Source organism: Anas acuta, chromosome 17, assembly GCF_963932015.1.
Source record: "Anas acuta chromosome 17, bAnaAcu1.1, whole genome shotgun sequence".
NCBI lineage: Eukaryota > Metazoa > Chordata > Aves > Anseriformes > Anatidae > Anas > Anas acuta.
Window position 1 is genome coordinate 6,089,022 of NC_088995.1, and position 24,245 is coordinate 6,113,266.

The following is a 24,245-nucleotide window of genomic DNA, read 5'->3' on the forward strand; positions in this document are numbered from 1 at the left end:
TCTGAATGCCTTATTCTTGTGTGCTCAGCTTGGCTTAAATATATTTTAATTAAAAGATGAATTAGAAGCTATTTCAAGTGTATCAAATTGGTCTTGGAAAGCAGTTGTCATTTTTGGTAGTCTTGACCTTTTGCTTATTTGCCATTTTACTGTTCCCTGAAGTGATGGGGAAACTGTCACCAAAATACTTTAGGTTTGGGGATGAACTGAAAAGCAGTTTCACAATTGCAAATTGTGGTAGTCTGCAGGCAATTTACTTGATTCAGAACAGAAGATACTAAAATAATTGACAGCCAATGACATCACCATGTCTGAAAAACAAGAACACACAAACTGTATGCTGAAATTGTATCTCTGTGTAAGATGACTAATGAACGGGCTTACGAATTTTTGATAAGTGCTGTTATTTTCTGGGTGCTTACTGTTCACTTCTCAAAATATGTGGCGTTTTGCAAGTCTAAGTCAAAATAGTTGACAATTTTCACTAAGGGATGTAGTTACCAGAACAATATTCTCACAGCTGTACACAGTCTATACAGATCTACATTTATTTCAAAATAAACCAAAACAGATTATGTTTACAGATTGATATGTAGAATAGAAGAGCCCAGGTCCTGAAATTCTCAGCTAAAGAAATTATCTTAACTAGAATATTGAACCGAAGTTCCAATGGTTCAAGCAAGAAATACAGAATAATAAAAGTTGTTTGATACTTAAGTTTTGTTTTGCTTTTACTACTCAAAATATTTTTAAAAAGAATCTTCTTGGGTTAGATACAGCATAAGTAGTTTGGACTGATGGTTTCTGCTCCAGTGATCTCACTGTTCAAAAGAAAAGCCGTGTTTCCACAGCCATGTGTAGGACATTGTGCTTCTCAGCAGTACGTTAAAAATGAGTTTATGAGGATTTTATTCTGATTTTAAAGAGGATTTGAATTGAAAAGATTATTTTTATTATGCTTTGTTTACTTCTGAAGGAATGTTATTCCATTTTTCCTTCATGTTCTTACTGTGCAGGTGGGTCCTAGCCACCAAACTTCAGTGTTATAGGCAAACCTTATTATGGTTATGCTTCTTGCTGGTTGAACATGTACATTTAAGAATTTTGCTTCAAACAAATAAAACTGAGTAGCAGCCTAAGTTTGCTGAGGTTCCACTGTTTACTACATTGAAAAGGAGAACCAAGACTCTCAAACCACAAAAAACATTGCAGTATCTTAATTCTGCTCTCTACAGTAATAAGATCAGCACTGTAGTGCTGATTCCTTTATGAACAGCAAGAAAATCTTGATTCTAATCACAGACTGTGGAAACAAACCTGCTGAAACACAAAATTCAGAATATCAAGATTTTAGTAAAGACAGCCTGGAAATGAAGAGGTTGATCAGAATTTTATTTTATTTTTTAATTAAAGGTGATTGACTATGGGTTTTTGATTTTGGACTTTTTTTTGTGTAGTTGATATAGTTTTTCATTCCTTGATATTTAAATCATAGAAAGTAAAGTTTGTTTAGAATTTCTAGTAAGATATGCTTGTCATCTATTATAGCCTGAATTTTGAGTACCATTCAGTTGCCCCTGTTAGAAGACTTTTCCGTTTACATTGGACTATAGAAGTCTTAGCTATCTCAGAGACTTTTCAGCCTTAAATATTGTGATAATGGAAACAGCACTTTTGTATTGCAGACTGTAGTCAGCAAATAGTGCAGCCATTCATGCAAAAGGGCAGCAGCCCTGATGGGAAACTACAGATACTGTAATGAAAATAATTGAATACAACATACAAAGTGTCATGGATGTTAAATGACTAATGAATGTGTGAATCTGGGTTGGTATTAATGAACAGCTCTTTGAAGATGTTCAATCATGTTTTGTTGTTTATGTGAATTATATAGATTGTGCCTTGCCAGTACATGCTGCAGACAATGAAGGATGAACAGGTTTTCTACATTCAGCACTTGAAGTCTTTGGCATTTTCAGTGTACTGCCAATGCAGAAGGCCACTGCCCACGCAGATTCACATCAAGTCTCTCACAGGCTTTGGGCCAGCTGCCAGCATTGAGATGACCCTCAAAAATCCAGAGGTTAGTATCAGTGTCAAGAAAATAAACATAAAATAAAAAGTAAGGAAAGCACTTTTAGGAGTATTCTTTCAAGATTATTTCAAGGTACAGAAAACAAAGATAATATAAACGGAAAAGGTAAGATAATACTGAACAGAAAGTAGTAAGAAAAACGCCAGATTACTTGCTTTCCAAACACGTCAAGCTTATGGTTTTGAATAAGAGTAAAAGGTCGAATTTAAGCTCAGAGTGAAAAAAGAGAAAATGTATGTTGTTATTTGGGATTCTGAGATATTTTAGATTTGTCTATAGTAGACCTACAAGAAAGTGTTTATGTCTAACTTGTATATATGCATATATATGAACTATATACATATATATGCATATATATGAAATAGGTTGCTGTGCATAATTATGTATGTTCTACTAATTCCCTGAGGTAATGGAGAAATCCCCCTACTTCAGTGGGCTTATCTTTCATCTGATTTTTTTTAAACTGTAAATATTCAAGCCCTGTTTCTGGAATTTCAGGGATTTCAAAAGAAGAATAATCCATCCTACTTTCTGTGAATATTTTTCATTCTTTCAAAGATAACGATGACTGATTTATTTAATTTAATGAATCAACTAAACACTTAAACATTTACCTTGGGATCAAGATCTGCTTGTTAGGGTTTATAAAAGCCTAGTTTCAAAATAATCATAAAACCAAAATACCGGAATGTTACACTACTCATATAAAAGCAGAAGCTCTCGCAGAAAATGTCTACAAGCAGCATCACCCCTGGCATATCTTCTCTGCATTCTGTCCTCGTCCTTCCCGCAGAAGGGTATCTTTTCCACAGGATGAATTTTGCAGCAAGTGAGAATGGTTAAACTTCAGGGTAGTTAGGTATAAGGGGAAGAACAGTAAAATTTCAAGACCCCTGCAAGCATCTTCCTCTGTTTAATGACCATCCCCTATACTGCTGCCAAGGTGATACACTTCTAGAAAGTGACGTAAGCAGAAACTAGCTTGCAGATTTTTTTTTTTCATTTCACAGTACAGCTATGAAAATACCATAACCTTTTTTCATGTGAGCTGATTAACTTGCAATTTGCATTTTGTGTTGAAATTCCTGAAGAGACAAAAGACAAAAACTGGGGGGTGAGGGGCTGTAAATGTTTTCATGAGCAGCTGCTCGCATTTAGCATAATTACATTAGATTTCTGCTTTCTCTATTTTACATGCGTTTGCTATCAGTCTGCACTGCAGACTGCCAAACTTTGCCTGAAAATTTAGGAAAATAACCTATTTCTAAATTACTGTGCATATCTTGCCAGGCCAATAGTTCTTTCTTCAAAGAGGTGTTACAAAGACAGGTTTGGGGCCCATTATCTGGAAAGCAACTTTGCAGAAGACCTGGAGGCCCTGTTGTACAAGTTGAACATGTGCCAGCAATGTGCCCTTGCAGCAAAGAAAGGCAACAACAGCACGCTGGGCTGCGTTAGGAAAGGTGCTGGCAGCTGAGCCAGGGAGGTGGTTTTTCCCCTCTTCTCACACTGGTGAGACCACACCTGTAGTACTGTGTCTGAAGCAAATCCAGCAAAGTGCCACAAAGATGGTTATGGAATGGGAGCATTTGACGAGGAAAGGCTGAGAGCTGGAGTGGTCCAGCCAGGAGGGCTCTAATGGGAGCCTGATGGGAGAGAGTAAAGATGGAGACAGACTCTTCTCAGTGGTATCTGGTGATAGGACAAGATGCAGTGAGCACTCATTTATATGCAGGAAATTCAGTTAAAATGAAAAAAATCCATGTTGTAGTGCTGACTGAACACTGGAAAAGGTTGCCCAGGCACTCTGACCGGATAAAGTCCTGGCTGACCTTACGTAATGGACCCTGCTGTGAGCAGGAGGGTGGGACAAGATGTTCAGACGTCCCTTCTAGTCTCAGCCTTCTGTGATTTTATGAAGAAAAGAAAAAAAAAAAAAAGAAAGATTTAATGACTTGCTCCTATCAGACTTAGCAGAACTGCATATGATATTCTTTACAATACTAATTTGCCTCTGCTTATCATTTAATAGCATTAAATGGCCTTGATTTCTTATGATCTTCTACAAGTTGGTTTTCTGAGGGACTGGGGGGTGGCTTGTTTCTTAAAGATAAGCACTATAATGCATATAGAGGATCTTATTAATTAGCAGGCCAATGTTCAGTCGTTTCAAAGACCAGAGTATTTCTGAAATTAAACTGTGAGATAAGAGAGATGTAAAGCATTTCAAACATCATGGTTGATGTTCATGAAATTATGTTACACCTAATGCCTAGATAGAAATCTGTACGTGAAGTCTGAGCTCTGCCTTTTCCACTTTATGTCCTTGGAACTTTGCATTAGATCATGATGTCCATTGTTCTACAGTCAGTATGTGAAGAAGTGACCAGATGCCATCAATTTTAGCAAAAGGATACATAGAAGTACAGGCTTAAGCTACTCCTTGTTTCAGAAATTGATAGCACCCTAGGCAGAAACTGTTTCATATCTTTGTTTCTCTGTATAAAAATAAATCTTTAGATGAATTTTGAAGTACATCAGTTTTAACTAGCAAAAATGATTTGTTTATATCCACCCTTTTTCTAGTATCTCTTTTAACCATGAATGCCTTGAATTTATCTATTGTTTCAAATTCATAATTTTCTGTACTCACTGACAATCTATGTTGTATGTTTCTTGCATGGAATAGTTTGTGATACGCCTGCTGATTATTGTGTTTACTTTATTGCAGAGACCCAGCCCGATCCAGCTATACTCACCTCCTTTCATATTGGCACCCATCAAAGACAAACAGACAGAGCTGGGAGAAACATTTGGAGAGGCCAGCCAGAAATACAACGTGCTTTTTGTTGGATATTGTTTGTCTCATGATCAGCGCTGGCTTCTGGCATCTTGCACTGATCTTCATGGTGAACTGTTGGAAACCTGCATAGTTAATATTGATTTACCAAACAGGTAGAAACCTTTAATTTTACATTAAATCTAGGTGTATAGTTGCTAACCCTCACTCTCATCCCTCGCTGTATTTGTTTCTTGCACCTCCTGTTCTAATCGTATTTCCTGATGTGACCACGATAATGTTAACAGTGATAACATTTCATTTGGCACTTATAAACTGCAGAGGGGAAAAGTTATTGTATTACATTTGTTTTACAAATGCTGCCTACACCTACAGATCTTACCTTCAAGTATAACTGGTATGCTGCTTCTTGACACGTCTCACATACCATTGCAATGCTGGTACTGAAAGCAGACGTAATTTTTCTGCTTGTTAGTAAAACATTAGTTGGGCACTCCACAGAAATGTAAAAACTGCTATAAATGGGAAACAATAACAGATCTGAATGTTGTCCTTGGTTCTCTAAGTTTTTTTTTCCCCCCTAATCTCCAGGTCAAGGAGGAGCAAGTTGTCTGCACGTAAAATCGGCCTGCAGAAGCTGTGGGAATGGTGCATCGGCATCGTGCAGATGACATCGCTGCCCTGGAGAGTTGTAATCGGCCGCCTCGGTCGCCTCGGCCACGGAGAGTTAAAAGGTACACGGTACCAAGCTGTCCTGCCTGGGGTTCTGCTACAGAGAGAGAGCCGTAGTCTGCAAGGCAGGATGATTTACAGGGTTGATCATGAACCTTTACAACAAAGAAATGTAGAATGCTAATCCTGCCCTGGCACTGGATTTGTGTATTGCTTTGTATAAGTCATTTGCTTCAGTCTGTCCTTGTTTTTGTACACTAGGCTTGACACCCCTCTTGCACATCTTGTAGTGTAGTATATATTAACAAGCCCAACCTTCAAACAAAATATTCTTGCAAATAAAATTACTGAATGAAAAAAGGTAACTTTTTTCTGTGGTACAAGAAACTAACTGATAATGGACATTAGCCAGCAATAAGACTCCCTGCAGCCTGCAAAGGGGTCTGAAGATTTAGCATTCCTACCAGCTCAGTGGGAACAGAAATGGAGGATTGGAGTGATTTAGGATTAAGTGCCTTAACTCAGTAAGGGTAGGAACTGCCTTGATTCACTTCAGCAGCGATTCCTCTCACTAAGATGCGTTCAGCAACTCCTCTCCAATTTCTAGTGCTCTGCTCAGGTTTTGGTTGGTAACTGCTGTGCAGAAAATGGTATTCTGAGAGGGTGGTCCAAGTCTTCTCACACCTCCTTAGTTGGAACATGAAGACAAATTAGGATTCGAAGATGCTTCACGAAGTGTTTGTCACTTTCTGTTAGTAAATGAAGGTGACATTAATTCCTCTAGTTAGCTTATTGTAAGAGATTCTGTATTTCATGGAATTGGAAAAAAAAAAAAAAAAAAGAAAACGTGCACAACAAATAACAATTTAGTCTGAGAGCACAAGGAAATGCTCTGGGGGCAGGAGAGGTGGGGAAGCACCAGTTAAATACCTTCTTCTGTATAGTACATGCAGGGAAAAAGATATGTTGTCTGTCCTGGTAGGGGAATTCGTTATCCTTCACATACATGGGAGTTAAGCAGAACAAAGGCTGGAAGACAAATTTAGAATTCAACAAGCAACACCTTCCTTTATTATTTGAATGCCAGTTAAATGGATAAATGCATTTTCTTGATTGTGTATCTACATCTACACCACCAGTGAAAAATTTCTGATGAAACCTTCACTTTGTTTTATTTAGTGTATTGTATTCATAATGAGGTTTAACAAAATCTCTCTGACATTAAGGATGTGAATTCATGTCTATTTGCTTAGATTTCAAGTATTCCAATTATGCAGCATGTTAGATGAGAATGGATAGCCCTTTTCAAAAAAAAGAATCAGCACAGTTCAGAAAAAGATTTTGATGTAAATAAAAACATTTCAAATAAGAATAAGAACAGTATGTTGCCCTGTTTCACATCTCGTATCTCATGGGTAAATGAAAGACTCATTTTTAAACTCATCATTTTGAGTGATTTGTCAGAGTAATGCAGTTAGCTCATGCGAAAAACCAACAAGCTATCATTGCTTTGCAGTAATTGCTTCAAAGCACAGTTTGAAGAGTCATACAACTTTACATGGGGAAATAGTCCAGAATAGTCCAGTATTAAAGAAATAAAAAGTGTTATTAATATTCTGCTAATTTCAAGCAAATTCTGGATTTTTCACAACCCCATTACCTGTTCTGTCTAAACTTCTTCATTTCAGACTGGAGTATCCTCCTTGGGGAATGTTCCCTGCAGACAATCAGCAAACAGCTAAAGGAGGTGTGCCGCATGTGCGGCATCTCATCAGCAGACTCTCCTTCTATCCTCAGTGCCTGTTTAGTTGCCATGGAGCCACAAGGGTCATTTGTTGTGATGCCAGGTAAATTTTATCCAGCTATTTAAATTTTCTGCTTTTATCATACTTACCACATAAAAAGCAAATCAATTTTGGGAGACTTTAGAGCCCAAGAAGACTTGACTGGTCTGGTAGAAAATATGTAGAAAATACGTTCTACAGTAGAAAATAGGTTGAGCCATCAGAATTCCCAAAAATATCAGGAAGAAGCGCTTTGTTGGGAGCGTTAACTCCTAGCAAAAGATTGCTTTCTGCCACTGTCAAGCTGATGACTTTTTCCATGGGGAAGTTATGTTTTGAGGAAGACAAGTTCTCATCAGCTGAAGTCTGATGTGGTAGAAATCCTTAAGCAAAGAGGACTGTAAATGCTGCGCAAGTCTGTAATATGAAAGAGTTGGAGGTTGTGGATGTTGAGAGTAAGGATAAGCCTGCTTACCTTTTCATATGCTTTTTTTGTTTGTTGGTTTGTTTTAGAGAATTCTATTATAAACAGCAACCTATAGACTTAAGTTGAAGGTTTTTAAGTTTGAGGTTCTTTCATAATGGATTTTTTCCCTTCCGTAATTTGTTGTACACATACTTGTGTAGGTGATGAGAGATCTTTACAAACCTACTCTGTTTTTCAGTTTAGAAGGAAAAGATTACTACACGGAACAGAAGTAAATGAACTTAAAAAATACTCACTAAGTTGAATAATTTTTCAAAAGTTTTTGTAACATGAGAAAGTAAATGGCAAGTTATCCCTCCTTTAATGCCAACCAAAGTGGGGTGTTATTGCATAATTCGGAGTTCTACCGATGTGCGTGTCCAAAATAAATTTGCCTTGCTCATTTAACAAGCAAATCAAGGGGCAGCAGAATGAAAGGAAAGGTGGGGCATTGTATGGGAATTCACATCGCTAAACATTATCTATATGACTTGTGATCTTAATTTCAGTCTTTTCTAGTAATTTATTCTTTTTAAGATAAGAACCTTTTAAACATTTTTATTAGCATGCAAACCCAGATCAGATGTTTAGAAATTTAATTGAACACAGAACATACATTTTGAAAATGATGCAAATTAATGTCTCTGCCATTGTTTCTGTTCTGGAAGATGCTGTCACTATGGGATCAGTGTTTGGCCGAAGTACTGCACTGAATCTGCAGTCATCTCAGCTGAATACACCTCAGGATGCCTCCTGTACACATATCCTGGTTTTCCCAACCTCTGCTACTATCCAGGTAGCACCTGCAAATTACCCCAATGAGGACGGATTCAGCCCTACTAATGGTAAGTAAGCACATATGTCTGGTGTTAGAGGTGAGGTACTTGCAAATGCTCAGTGGCCTATTTAGAATAGAAGCAAAGCCCTACCGGTTACTGGTAAGAACTGAATGGACCGGTCTTCTCCCATGAACCCTATGCCACCCTAATTTAATTTAAAGAGAACAACACCTACTTGCTGGTTAGAGGATAATATACTACATTTTTATGAACTTTGTTTTCAGATAATTCTACTGATTTACTCCCAAAGCAATATCGGCCAATTAATATGCAAAATGGCACAGACTATAAAATGCTTTTTCTCGTTGTGACTAACTTGTGACTTGGTCGGGTCTAACTGCTTTATGGGTTAATAAGGGTTCGCTTCATGCTCTATAGTGTACAAAGGTTGTGAGGAGGGGAGGTGTTTGTTTTAGAATTTTAATCCTCATGCAAAAGTAAGCAAAATAGATGGACCAACTTGACAGTTCTTACTATCAGCAGTGTGATTTTCCTAGTATATTTAATCCTGTAATTTGTATCAGCAAGACTCTGCTTAATACTTTATATTAAGCATTTACTGGACTGTTTTGTCACAAGTCTTTAAAATGAGTATAAAATAATTTAAAGTAACTACAACCATTTACAATAAAAATATGTCATTAAGAGGCAAGTTATGGTATAGAGAGGTAGAAAGGCACACTATTTTTAATGAAGGAGTCTGCTTTGATCTGTTCCTCCTGGAATTTCAGTGGGCCTCACAGAAGGGAAGTTACCCCTCTTAATACTTAAGCAGCTGTCCTTTCAAGGCCCCAGAATCCTGACTGAATGCTGTGCTGACAAATATTTAACCTGCATTAACCTGCCCTTTACTGCTCAGATGCTAATTAGAATCAGGTACAAGAACTGGCGTTTTCCAAAATGGTGTTAAATTTAATTTTCTTAACTGTGTTCTACTTAATGATTAAACTGCTTCCTATGCTATTAGCCATTTCATTTATGCTTTGGGGGCTAAGCAGAGCATGACATTAGTTCTGTTTTGTTTACTGAGGTTGTAGGACAGAAGTTAATAAACAGAGTTAATTCATTGCTTCTGCAATCTTGCTCTTCAGAAGATGAAAAACAACCACCTGCCTATTTCAACACTAGGACTTGAAGTTGAAATAAATTACTTCAAGACACACATTCTTCTCTATTTTCATGTGAAGCAAGTTCTTTTTCAAGAGAAATGATTTATTACACAGCACTTCCTGAACTATGTAGATACATACAACTCTTAAAGTCTCTGTGTTAATCTGCTTGCAATTATAATTAATCCAGCTAATTCAGACAGCTTCCAATGTCCATTTTTGTCCCCTAAATTGTACTTTAAATGTCATTATTACTGCTTAAACATCTTTGCTGAAAAACCTGGTTAAGGAAAAGACTTTTAAACTATATTGCGATGTTTGTGATTTTCTACTCTGTGTTTCTAATGTCTTAGCTTTCCATCATGTAAATTACCCATATTATCATAACTTGTGTTCCAAATGACTGAGCAATGGAATGTACTTCTCATAGAATGCAAACGCATTTTCCCTGTATCTTTACTCCTTTCCCACATATTAACATATAGCAAATTAAAAGAACAAGTTATGATAATACAACTGTATTTAATTTTTGAGATGAAAGTGAAATGTTAAAAGCTGAGCTGTAGGAAATCCTGGTGCAGTATGTGAAATTATCATGAAAGTACATTGCATGTGAGTGAGGAGCAGGCCTTGCTGCTCTTTTGCTGAGTAGTACTTGATTCTGTGAGCAGCTTCCTTAAAGTATCCCAGAGTATTGAGCAAATGTGCCGAAGTGCTGGTTTGTAGCCCTAGAAGTCTGAAGAGCAACACCTGCTGAGGGTAACATACATTGGTTTGTTAAATGTATTTCAAGTATTTTTTAATGGATTTCTCTAAACAGCTGCAGAGAGATGTAATTTTTTTCTGCTACAAAGTACAATTTGGATTGTTATCAGGCTGGCATAACAGGGTTTTTCTTCCCTCTATGACCATTGTTAAAATACGCGATTTTAAAAGATGTCTGCCAACTTTTCCTTCCAAGTCTGTGTGGTTGTAGTCAAAGGTACTAAGAAGGATTAAATACTAAGATAGTAAAATGTTCATCACTGCTTTCATCTGTCTCAAGTGTATATTAAAAAAAAAAAAGGCACTGCCACTACATTTCAAAAATGTCAAGACAGAAACGAGTACAGCAAATTAAAATTGATTTTTTTTCATTCTTTTCAGATGATATGTTTGACCTCCCATTCCCAGATGACATGGACAATGACATTAGAATTTTAATAACAGGGAATCTTCACTCTTCACCAAATTCCTCCCCAGTTCCTTCCCCTGGATCCCCATCTGGCATTGGAGTGGGATCTCACTTCCAGCATAGTAGGGTAAGCACAATAACAGATATGCTACTGAAAACAGAAAAATCCAAATCCCACAACAAAACCTTTTTTTTTTACTGTTGATTTTGAAACATTAATTCAACAGTAAGCAGAAATTAACGTTAAAAGTGAAGGGACTGGATAAATGCTATTGTAAAAGGTGCCTCTGCCGTGACTATTTACACCTCCAACTTTAAAGTTAATTGTTACATACAAGATAATTGAGAGGAAGAGAGGAGGCTTTGCTTCTTGTTGCAGAGCCATATTTAATGACCCTGTGTAAATTTAATGTGTTCATCCATTTATCTCTGGAGGAGCACATGGAATATGCCTGGCTCAAAGTGACAAGTCTTTGAGAGAAAAGAAGGCATTGCAGCTCTGATCATGTGAATTTCTAGGGAAGCAAGAAGGGAGATAATTCTCTTATTAATAAAACCCTATCAATTTAAACTCCACAGGTGCTGCATGTTTATGCAAATGTTGTTTTCTTAGTAGAAATTAGCCCAGAGCACATAGCGTTTGTAAGTTAGTTTGTTTGAAGTGGCTTTTATAAAGCTAGTTCCAACACCAGTGGTTACTTAAAATGCAAATGATTTTTGGTAAATCAAGGTATTTTTTGAATCAGCTTTAGTTTGATGGAACTCTTACTCACGCATTTAGTTGTGTAAGAGAGTTAGTTGTACGTCTAGTTTTATTCTAGAAATGGTACATTTAAAGCAGTAGCATATTACTTCTTTTCTAAATAACTCACTATTTTAATAATGAATAGGCCAACTTTTTATAAGAAATGGTTAAATCTATGCATTTAAAAGGTCTGTTTCAGTGCTCTGCAGTAATTTAAGAAACTGAGTCTCTATCTGTGATTATCACTGGTGGCTTGAAACAGTCAAGATAAATTATACTTCTGGTATGGAAGGAAGTACAAAAATACTTAGAGGTGTACATGCAGCTAAGATATTTGACTGCAAATGATGCTGCTCATTCAGCCCCTGTACTAAAACAGCTAATTTTTCTAAATGTAAATATCTTCTTAAGAATTCTCACACCCTGAAAATGACTGATTTTCAAGGTTAAGAGATGTGTCAGTTTCACCACCGGAAGGAGAAAGTCATCCCTGTATTTTCTTTGTAACCTCAAACAAAATGCTTCAGTGGTCAGCTTAATGCAGTCTGTGAGTGAAAAATCACTTCTGCATTAGCCACAAAAATGCTAATACTGTATTTTGTGAATGCGGTACGCAACCACCTCACCTTTATGTTAACACTCCAACCCACTTGTCAAAGGGTAAATAATTGCATGTTTCTGTCTTTTGGTTATTTCGAACTGGTATGTGGGCAAATTAAAAGTTTCAAATTCAGTTACCAAACCCTCCAGCCATAAATCACATCTCAGCACTCATTACACTTTTCTCTCTTCTGTACCACTTTTAGAAAAATGCATTTACAAAACTTAATCTCAATGGAACTCCATCCAAGGGCCCTAAGAACAGCACTGAAAGGTTAATGACCAAAGAGCTTAGAGACCTGGACAAGCCATTTCTAGATGAACCTGTCATAGTAATTCAGTTTAACCATTAACAAGTGCCTAGTAATTGATGTGTAATTTTTGGTTTTAAAAAAGCAACAGCGTGTGATCATTACCTTGTGGGTCAGGGAAGGTCAAGCCTTCGTCCATGTAACCCATAATTGATTGCTGCAGCTTAGCAGTGTAAGTCCTGACTGCTCAGCAGCCAGTTTCAAGGTCTGCTGTTTGGCTTTCCAAGCGCCTACAGCCAGGTGAGCTGCAATCTTCTGCAGGCTTTACGGACTGTTTAACTTCCTCTGATTCCTGTTCAAGATACTACTGTTGGAGAAAGACCTGCTTCAGGGGCTAGCATTGAAGGCTTGGTGATTAAGCCAGTTTCTTTCTGTGAAATCTGTTTTACCTATTGACTTAAAAGATGTATATGGGTTAAATAGCCTAAGTTATGGATTAAATGAATTAAATTTACCCTCTATGAACTAAAAAGTGAAAGCAAAATAATATTTTATTTAAAAAAGTAATATACTCTAGAATGGAATGTCAGTAACCTTTTCTGATACCTGAGGAGATACTTGTAGGTATGGTATTATGGTCCGTCATATACAAGGCTATAGAGGGGGAGAGAGAGGGAGAGAGAGAGAGAGACAGGATGAGGAAAACAAGCTCACACCCAAGTGTTCTGTATGACAGCCTCAGATATGGAAGGTTCATCTGTCTTGGTTTTAGTCTGCAGAAATAAAATCACAGACATATATCCTGACAAGCAGTGACCCCAAATTTGATTAAATTAATTTTAAAGCCTTTTATAAAATTGTTTAAAACTCTCCTCTCCTAATAACTTTGTTCCTCATATAAGAACACAAGTGACTAATGCTACAGAAATGCAGTATACAAATACATAAGAATAGAAACAAACGCAGGACAGCAGCTTCTTTTTTCCTCACGCTTCACCTCTGCTTGGTAGTCCAAATATAAGGCATAGTTTCCTCTGCCCACATTATTCTCACAGCAAATAGTAAATGTAGCATTTTTTTTTCTAAGCTATCAGTGTAACTAGCTATAAGAGGAAACACAATGAAGTTAATGAAGATGAAAGTCTTCTTTTTTCTTCCATGTTTGAGTGGAAGAAGAACAGCTGTATTTGGGAAGATTGTCAATTCAAGCAGATATTTTTTTCCAGGTATGGGAAAATTCTTTGAGGCTATATAAACTTTGTGAGGCTATATAAAGTTAAATTCAACACTGCTCTACTCTGTGCATACCCATGAAAAGCTATTCAGATTCATAGCCAGAGCCCAGTACCTTTAAGTTACTCTGTAGCATCAAACTCCACACTGAATCACCTTGGTTCAGGAGGCTGATGTTGCTGTTAGAGGTACCTAAGGTGATTCTGCAACACCAGCCTGGAGAACCCAACTAAGGAAGTGATTAGACATCTTTGACTAAGATTCACAAATGACTGAAGGATAGCTCATTAATAGCAAGACACAACTGGATCAAAGACTGAGTGATTAGTAAAAAGAAAAAAAAAAAAAGAAAGAATGTTACTGGGGGGGATGTAATAACATAAAGCAACAAATGTACCTTTAAATGTTCTTTCAGAGCCAAGGCGAACGTCTCCTTTCCAGAGAAGCCCCTGAAGAACTGAAGCAGCAACCTCTTGCTCTTGGATACTTCGTATCAACTGCCAAAGCTGAGAATCTTCCACAGTGGTTCTGGTCATCCTGTCCTCAGGCACAAAACCAGTGTCCCCTCTTCCTGAAGGTCTGTCTTTGTAGCCTTCCACAGGAGAAATGGAGAGAGAATTGTATTTAAACCATATAAATTTCCTTTGAAAATAGTCGGTTTGTGTGTTACTTCTACAGACAGTACTGGGAACGGCAGAATTACAATTGTAGGTTTAAATTTGCTTAAGATAACTGGCTAATAGAACTTACTCTCCTCTGTTTCTAAAGCCATTACCTGAAAATGGAATAGCTTGGCAGCTTCTAAGTACAGATTCATCAGAGCTGTATCCACTGTTACGGAAATGTCCCAATTTTCATTTTCTAAATTTCAGTTAACCTAAGCCAGGAGGGATGTATCTCCTGTTCTGCCATAATCCAGTTATGATACAGAGATTAAAAGCTAGAAAGGGGAGTAGCACTTCCATATAGAGCACTTAGTGTCCATTTCCCTAGTTGTAAAAGTTGCATGGTATAGTCTGCATTGTCAGTGCATCTGATACCTGCTGATCCAGAAGATTGCTATTTCTTGCAAGAGGTATTGGTATCATTCTTGCAAGAGCTGAATTGCTTCAGCTAGAGATTCGCCAACCTCTGTAGAGTACATGCAGCTTCTTATTGCAGTGATGCCAACTAATAAGGATGGAAAAGGAAGGTGAAAAATCAGCCTTGAGTAGTGTCATGTAAATACTTGAGCAAGCAACATAAAAACTAATTAAGATAGTACCGCTTTCTTTATCTATTCCCATGTTAATTAACAAATGCTAAACATTTTTGCAAGTCTCCTAGCTAAACTCTCTCATCCATGTCTATCAGGCAATTATCAGAGTAAAGGTGTTTGATATTTCTCAGTTCTTTCCTCATGCAAAAAAGCCATTTAAGAATGTCCCTTGCAGTCGGCAAGACAGGCTTTATATTCAGTATAGCATCTTCACCAGCAAAGTACTAAAGTACTCAGATATATGAGATCACCTGCCTACTTCTTTACACCCTCTACATTTTCATGGAGACATTTCCCAGAAGCATGTGCTTTGATCTAAACCTATGGAATGGAGATCTCAAAATAATGTGAAAAATAAGGCACCATATTTTTGGAGCTAGAGATAAGTTTTATCCTAAACTTAGAACTACCTTTTTTTTGTGAATGAATAATATGAAGACTCTGTTTCAGTTCCAGCATTAAAAACGCTGTCAGAAGAGCTCCAGGCAACCTCATGAATTCCTTCCATAAGCTTATACTAGATTTGCTCTAGAGAGGAGCCACCACCCTTCCCCCTACTCCCCCTCAGCCGAACACAATTGCTCTCTCAGATCTAGGCTGAATTAAATGTTTAATTTGACTTGGAACATACTGTTTTGGTTTGGACAATTTTTAATAAAAGCAAGGGGCTGAATTCATGCAGTAACTTGTACGCTGTTCAGAGAGCAGGTGGTGCTGCCGCCTTTATGCTGCACAGCGCTGCAATTAGGAAACTTGTATGGCATGTGAGACATACAGATTCAAGTCATCTCTGTCTGATTTGGATTAAGTATTTTTGAGTTGAAGTATTTCACCTCTACAGTGCATGCCGTAACTGGAGGAGTATAAATTAGAGGTTTTGCCTCAGCAGGCTGTGTGGCCTATTAGGCTATCCACTTGAAAGGCTTATATGGTTGGCTCTACCCCTGGCACATCATCAATATGAAATCCCTTTCCTGCTCCTGCGTAAAGTTATGCACAAAACTCACTCCAGAAAACAGATGAGAACTATTCAGAAAGCACGGAGCAGGACAAAGGCTGCACTAAGTGTTCTGGTTGGACATCTCACTGATGGGTCTGGTACTCTGTGCTGGGTCTCTTACGGGGAGAGTCTGAGGAATTAGAATGCTTTGTTTCGTTTGGTATTTTACTAACAGTGACATATGCCAGGTGTTTTACCTTATTCTTCCATGACTAAAACTAAGAATAGAATTCAGCATGCTTTTTAAAGATCCTTGATTCCTGTCAAAAAGCATGTTTTTTATATTCAAAGATGTAATCAGTATAGAACTTCAAAATACACTTGTTTATGGTGGATTCAACAAAGAATCGCTAACTTTCCATCAGAGACAATTCAGAATATATTTGTTCACTGTGAATCTTCATAAGTACTTGCTATATGAAGAATTACATTGTTTGTGTTTTTGTTTTTTTTTTCGCTTTCACAGGCCTCATTGCATCATCATATCTCTGTAGCACAGACAGATGAGCTACTACCTGCCAGAAATTCTCAGCGAGTTCCTCACCCCCTTGACTCTAAAACTACATCAGATGTCTTGAGGTAATGTCTTTTAGGTTTTGTAGTGCTTCCATAAGGCTATGGGAACTCTGGAATGAAATTTCAGAGGGACTTTTTCTTGGGTGTATCAACAGTTTACATCTGTTATGCTCTACACCTAAACGAAACAAAACAAAATATATATATAGCTCCTGTGACTACCAAAGAGCAGGACTTGGAGAGTTACTTCATCAATTTTTCATACTACTCTGCAAAGCTATGAAAAGCAATGACTTGTGCCTTATAAAGTTTGCCTTCCAAAGATCATTCAGTTTAGCTGGCAGTCTAATCTGGCCTCTGTAAATAATCATTTTTACTCAACAAACCAAACAGAATTATCAAAGGAAATAGAGGTACTCTGCTGATACCCGCTATCTTAGCAGCTGGGGTATAAAGGGGACACTTCCCAAATCAATAGCATTGTGTATCTATCCTGTTGTAGAAGGTAACTTGAGGACTGGTTTCCTCTATGCCACCTGTTGGAGACTGAAAGTAGATCTGTTTTGTGACATAGCATGTAGGGTGGAACGCACCAGTGCGCAAACATGTAAATTTCTACCAAGTAGAGAGTATTGGCAGAAAACACGAAAAACAATCTCCTTAACTCAATTTGGTGGTGTTATGTACCATTCTAGAACTGAATTTTAGTCCTCTTAGAGAGAGGATTGAGCTATCGCATCTTCACATTGAGTAAAAGGATGGTGCTCTTGGAGATAAACAGGGAAAGAAGGAGACAAAACAGACACACGTTAAGACAAAGGAAATTCAAATCAGACATAAGGAAAAACGTTTTTTACAAAAATTGTGATCAAATACCGCAACATTTCCCAGAGAGGCTGTGGAACCTCCATCCCGAGAGGTGTTCAAGATTCAAGGTTTCTAATACAGTAGTGGATTAAACTTGTAGAGGTGCCTTCCAGTGTAAATTAATCTATGATTCTGTAATCTCTGCTGTGTAATGGAGAAGGGCCTGGATTCAAACAGCATGGACCCAGTTCAAATAAGCTAAAAACAAAAATTACCCCCATGCCCTAAGGCACACACTCTGCTCAGTTTTCTACTTTGCCAATACCACCAGCATCAATAGTCAGGCAGTCCTCACCACACGGCACCACCAGAACAAATCAGAGAGAAGTTGAAGTAAGTCTTTTAGAAAAAATGAACAGTAAAATTCCAATTTCATTTTCTCTGCATTTCTCTTCCACAGGTTTGTTTTGGAGCAGTATAATGCACTGTCCTGGCTTACGTGTAACCCTGCCACTCAGGATCGCAGCTCCTGCCTTCCTGTCCACTTTGTGGTGCTCACCCAGCTGTACAATGCCATCATGAATATACTCTAATAGATAGAAAAGCACTTGTTCTTCTGGCTTATTCTCCCCTCAACCTGAGAAACGTGCCACAGTCTGCAAAGATCACAATTTTGCTTCTCTTCAGACCAGTCCTGTGCTGTGCTTCTGTTCCTCCAAAAGCACATGTGAATTCTGCAGTGTTGAAAAGTAAAACACCCATTAACATCTCTGGCAGCTTCAGTCCAATTTCTGGGAACATCCAAGAACAGTGAACACAGAGTAACCTCAAGCCAGTGTTAGTTTGGTGGCCCAGTAACTACTGGTCAGTCTGTGTTTTGTTTTTTTTTTAATATTATTTTATTTTTTTAAGGAAGACTACAGTATCTTTTTGGATTAAGAACTCTGCTAAACAGCTATAAGCAGTTTCAGCCCTGCGAGTAAATACACCTTGTAGTGACCAGTTTGGGTTGTCCAAAAGCTATTTGTTGTTTGATCATCATAAACTGGGACTAGGCAGGAAAAAAACAAACATGCAGTTGTGGTCTCGTATAAATATTGCAGTTTTCTGTCTACCTGGAGTTCCTGTCAGAGTGGATTGGGATGAATGCATGCATTTGTTACCTGTCCATGTAGATATGAATGGTCTGGAGATATTTTATTTATTTTTAGGTTTGGGGAGGGGAGGGATTAAATTATAAAGGACCAGGAACAGTTGAATATCTTAAAAATCCAGCTCCGTTCCACTCACTGTAGGGTTATTTATCTACGTACCTCTCACTCTTCTGACCTAGAAATCAAAATGAAGCTAATAACAATCAAAAGTTCAAGTTGGGAAGAGGAGCATATCCTGGTGAGGATGTGCCTGTATTTTAAGGAATTCTCACCTGAATTTAGCCTGGTTAAAGCAAGAAAAGGCCAGTGTTTAATGAAGGATAACACTACCTAGTGGAAGAAGAGTAACTGAGAGGTAGGGAGGAAAAATACTTTAAAGCCCAATGTAAGGGCAAATGGAAAGTGGTAAATTAATCTATTGTAGAGCTATGATTGAAATATATTTCCAATAAATTTAGTGATACTAGAAAACTATTTACTGAAACCCAAGTCGCCCTTTAATTCTGGGCAGACTCGTCCATGTACATATCCAAAAATATGGTTTTTGTTTACACTAAATCAGTTACAAATCTGGTGTATTTTTTCTGACTATAGGAATATTATTTCAAAGAAATAATTTTTAAAAATTATATCATTAAATTAGTACTTGAAGTTATACCACTGTGGTGGAAAAGTTACTTTGTTTAGTAAAATGATTGCCATTTCAAAGGTTAATGGCTAATTGAAGTATTTTTATGACTCCTTCATTCCAGGCTTCAAGGGGTTTATATTTAAACTCCATTTTCTAATGTTGTTGCACTGTGCAGCAGGCATGGACTGCCTTATATGAGGGGTCGGGCACTTTGATCAGGCTGTGTGACCTAGTTATCTATCTGTGGAGAAAAACCTACAAATTTTAAAGTTCTTCCAAAAGACTTTCATGTTCTGGTTAAAAAAAATGAAAATTCTATGATTTTAAAAAGTATTTTTCTTGAGATAATGTAACATTTAAAACAAATTATATAAAAATAAGAATTGCGTGTGTAATGAGAAGGTGAAGTCAGAGAAGTAACCTGTAAATGGATTATCTCATTCTCTGCACCAAACCTCCCATGTGGGTATCTTCTTTGCAATGTATAGGTTTAAAAAAAAAAAAAAAAATCTGATATCAAACCATTTGTATCTAATGTGTACAGTGTAAAATTGACTTTAAAAATATTGCAGTACTATTTTTTCTTAATCAGAAAAGAAAATTCTCAAGGCCTTTTGAAGAGCATAAAAAAATGAAGATTGTAAACTTGTATAAAAAATTTAACTTGGGGAGGAAAAATGTAAAGTAGACATTTGTAATCTTTTACCATTTGGGGGTTATTTGTTCCCAGGATCATCTGAACCTTGATTATTATTTTGTTTGTTCTTTTTAAATGGGCCATTTTTATCCAGGGGCATTTCTTCCCCAGAAACCTGGTTCTAAGCAAAAATTAAAAATAAAAAAGGGCAGCAAGGAGTAGTTTTCATCTGGTGTCTTTTATTTAATTTTTTTTAAGTTAAGAGAAGCTGGTGACATATTTATACGTTTTTGTGCAAAATAAATGAATGGCAATAGATTTTAAAGAAAAATCTTATGTACTTCAGTGTGAAAAGTTCTGTATAATATTTCCCTTAAATATGCATTATTTTACTTGTGAGTTTTTTACTGAATTAATCTGAAATGTACAAGCCCTGGCTTTCCTACAGAGTGAAGAAAGTTATTTTATTTTTTTTTTTATTTCTAACTTTGGAAATTCATGCCTAAATCGGAATTATTATTACAGTTGTTTGAGCTAAAGGGAGAGGGAGGGGGGGTGGGGAATGTCCAGCATGCTTGTATGTATATTTCAGAACCTTTTTTAAATGTAAAAGCTGTACATTTCTGGGGAGTTCTGAATTTCCTTTTTTTTTTTTTTTTTTCTCTGAGCATTTTGCAGTGAGCTTCTTTTATATATAGCCGACAATTTGAAAGAAAACAAAAAAAAATGTGAAGTTCATTTTAAATCTACAGTATATCGCTGGTACAATACACTAAAAAAGACTTTGATAAAAAGAAACAATAATAATAAAGACCTCCATTTTAAATGTCATTCATATATACCTTGTGGATGAGAGCTATATACTTTTACACACTTTTTTAGATGAATAAATTATTGAATTACTGAAACAATTGGTGGAGTTTTATTCTTACGAGTAGTTTCTTAACTCTGAAGTTTTAGCATTCCTAGTGAAGAAGGGTTTGCATTACAAGGTATAGATTCCACGTGATGTGAGTGGAACTGAAATTCATTTTAAAGTTTCTTTAATATTTATTTACTTTAGAACTACAGCTGCCTTCCATGAATTAACTCGGTGCCTGCTTGCCTTTTAGATTTGCTGCATGTTGATAAAGCTATGGCTTTGTCAGATGCCCTTTCACAGCACTAAGGCTTATTTTAATTTTAAAGTTCACAGTGCAACAGTACTTTTCTTTAAGATTGCTATCATGCAAAATAGAATAGTGATTCTATTTAGAATTATGCCTTTGGTAGAAGGAAATTGGTGCCACTGCTGTTAATGTTGAGATGAAGAGATTTAAAATTCTGCCAAATGGGGTGGGTGGAAGCAACCTTGGGTAATGTGGTGACACAGCAGCAGTAGCTGCTTTGTGTTAGCAACATTAATCATAAGAGCTTCACCAATTACAGATGAAATTTCTCTGTATACACCAGGTAAGTCTGTAATGGGAGATTTTAATGGCACATCAAAGTCTTGAAGCTCCTTCCCCCTGTAGCAGGATTACAGATAAGATAACTGAAGTGCAGTCAGCCCCAGACGAGAGGAATACAAAACCAGATTTGCCACTTGAGGTTGCTCACAGAAGCTGTACAATCTCCATCCTGGAGGTGCTGAAGCCTCAGCTGGACATGTCCCTGAGCAATGTCATCTAATTATACCTGGGATTTGTTTGGACAGTTAGTCCTCAGCAGCTCCCTTCCAAACTAAGACATTCTGTACTTAGCAGGTTCCTTTTCTAAACACAGAAGTGCAAAATTTGACAAACAACTAGACCCAAGCCCTTTCCCAGTGCTACACTTCAAGAAGTTTGTATATAAAATGTGAGGTCTATTTTGCATCATCTCCTGTACGAACAGTTCTGGAAAAAAATAATCTTCAGATAACACGTTTTTCTGTACTTAGATGACAAACCCGTGGCCTTGCTAATTACCTTTTAAATATCATATCCTGTGCTTTACTCTTAAATAATAAGAAAAACAAAAGCAATCTGCAACCTGCCCCCTAGTTTCTTGCCAGGTCTCTCTACACTATCAATTAGCCTGTACAGTTTATTAAGACAAACTGAGCCCACGTTCACAGCTCTTGCGACTGCATCGAGGAATTGCCAGTCAGTTTCAGGGCTGTTTTAATGATCAGTTGCGATTTCCTCTGTACTTGCAGTTTCTAGCCTACATTAATTTTTGATGCATCTTATTTCTAAGTTTAATGTCATATACAAAAACAGTCCCATAGACTTCTAGTTGTTTTAATCTTTTACACTTAGAAATTTTTGTCTTTTCGTTCTCTTTACTATTGGTAAATTCTTAAAAAATTACATTGAGTTCACATGCATAGGCTCTTAGAGAAAGTTATACTTCCACTGAGTGCTGTAACTAGAGGGAGTTACTGCAGAGCAGTATTTTTTAAATGGAGCCTACTTTGTGGCTAATTCATTGGCTTTAGAAAAAAAAATAAAAATCTGCCAATCTAGTATGCTGTTCCCTGAGGACTGCAAGGAAGAATTGAATAAAAACATTAATCTCAGCTGGTTTATAACAATAATGTAATATTTCTAACAAATTGATGTGTTTTTGTGGTGATGGATTCTTTAATACCAATGCAGAAAAGCTTTCTAAAGATTAGGCTGAAATTATTTTTTTCCCTAACTGCCATTTCTATTTTTAGTAAAATATCACAGCCACTTGAAAACAGTTTAAGCACATGTAGAAAGCATTGGAAGTCATGAAAGTAAACAATGAGGTTTATGTTCAGTCTCACCATTTTCAGTGGAAATGGAAACAGCCCTGAGATCCCCAAACAGGAAGTCTTTGGTCTTTAGCAACAAAGCTGTATTTATAAAATTATGCTGCTTCCACTTCCCTATTTTGAAACTGAACCTCAACACTGTAACAAATGTTTACGTCGGCTTATTTTATGCTTAGCTGACTATTTGCCTACCTGCCCAGCAGCAGTCCCATAAGGTTTTCCAGAGGATATATAAACCTCAGTGCTATTTTAACAAAATCTGAAATACTCTTCAAAATGATGGAACATGAAGATGGCCACTTCTCTGACAGGCCAGCTCTGGACGAACAGTGTGTCCCTGGCTGCCACCGGCTGCCACCAAACTTACTGCCTTTCCTCCAGCCGGGGTTAGGAGACCCTTCAGTGCACGCTGGCTCTCGCTGAGGTTCGAAGTGGGGACTTGGCAGCCAACAGGCAGGCTGATCAAGTGATAAGAATAAACAATATAGCTTATGTAAGTGATAGAAATATGAATTATGCTTTATATCTGTATAAGCATTACCTTTTTTTTTTTTTTTCTCCTTATTAGAACCCTTTTGAAATTATGACACCATTAAAGGAGAGAAAAAAAATCAAACATGAAACTGGTTAGTTCCAAGGCCCCTTGTAGAAAGCAAGCAGGGAAACTTACATCCAGACCTTCCTACACAGTCGTTCAACAAGGACGATGTACCTTCTGTTGTGCTGCAACAAGAACCAGGGGAAACTCCTGCTAGCCTTTGCTTGCTTCAGTGTGAGCCTGTAACATCCAGAGACTGCTTTACACAGAGGGTTACCATTACCAGGCTCTAGCCTCTGCTGTTAACACCTTCTCCGCCCCCAGAAAAAGTCTCCTTTTGTAGTTGTTATGGTACCCAGCCACCTCTTCCATCCTTACATCCCATGAGCAGGTTTCTGTCCTATACACAGGCACCTTTTTCTGTTCAAGAGATGTTTCATTTCAGAAATACCTGCTTCTACAAGATAGTTGTCATTACAAATCAGTAACATCTAAAGTCACAGAGAGTGATACTCATTTCAGAAGGCTCATTTCAAAAGACATGTGCATGCCAGCAGAAAACTGGTCCAACCCACATGGTGACTACAACATGCCTAGGCCCTTCACAAATGAATTTTTTCTTACAAAGAAAATTAGACGTTTTTATCCTACCAGCCTAATGCTCCCTTTGTTTTTATTTAAATATTATGCTAACAAGAAAATGTCTAACTGGTATAGATCCAGGAAAAAACAACATTCTGAAGTGCATCATTGCTCCCTCACATTTTTTGAGATTTTCCTGCCAACAGATTCCAATATCCAGAGTCCCACTTAACAAAGGACCACACACACCTGCACAAAAAGCTCACAGGTTCCTGCAATTGTATAAAATCTAATCGCAGAGAATTAGGGAAAAAAAAAAAATCACGCTTATTTTTTAAACTTTGTAGTTGGATTAATACTTCAGAAAGTCTCTCTCTAAGCCAACCATTTCTGTCAGTTGTCTGTGACTTCCTGCAGTGACAGCTGTGGAGTGTCGCATCAATCACACCGATTAGATTCTCTGTGCAGGTGCTGTCTACAGTATTGTTAAGAAGTTGAAGTCATGTCCCTTTTCTTCCAGCAGGGGTCACGTTTTGATGGCAAATAAAACTCCAGATTCCTAATAGGACTGGTTTAAAATAAATAAATAA

The 24,245-nt window shown here is 37.3% G+C and overlaps 1 protein-coding gene across 8 annotated transcripts in view; it reads left to right on the forward strand.

The window, feature by feature from the left end:
- MED13L (mediator complex subunit 13L) overlaps positions 1-20,682 on the forward strand; it is a 211,102-nt gene extending 190,420 nt beyond the window's left edge. For all 8 annotated transcript variants that reach the window (XM_068654318.1, XM_068654312.1, XM_068654314.1 and 5 more), the window contains 9 exons: positions 1,895-2,083; positions 4,827-5,050; positions 5,487-5,629; positions 7,256-7,414; positions 8,486-8,662; positions 10,912-11,066; positions 14,184-14,345; positions 16,493-16,605; positions 17,810-20,682. In XM_068654318.1, the coding sequence (XP_068510419.1) occupies positions 1,895-2,083; positions 4,827-5,050; positions 5,487-5,629; positions 7,256-7,414; positions 8,486-8,662; positions 10,912-11,066; positions 14,184-14,345; positions 16,493-16,605; positions 17,810-17,942 (1,455 nt within the window). In that variant the 3' untranslated portion in view covers positions 17,943-20,682. The remainder of the gene's footprint in view (positions 1-1,894; positions 2,084-4,826; positions 5,051-5,486; positions 5,630-7,255; positions 7,415-8,485; positions 8,663-10,911; positions 11,067-14,183; positions 14,346-16,492; positions 16,606-17,809) is intronic.
- Positions 20,683-24,245: the final 3,563 nt, after the last annotated feature.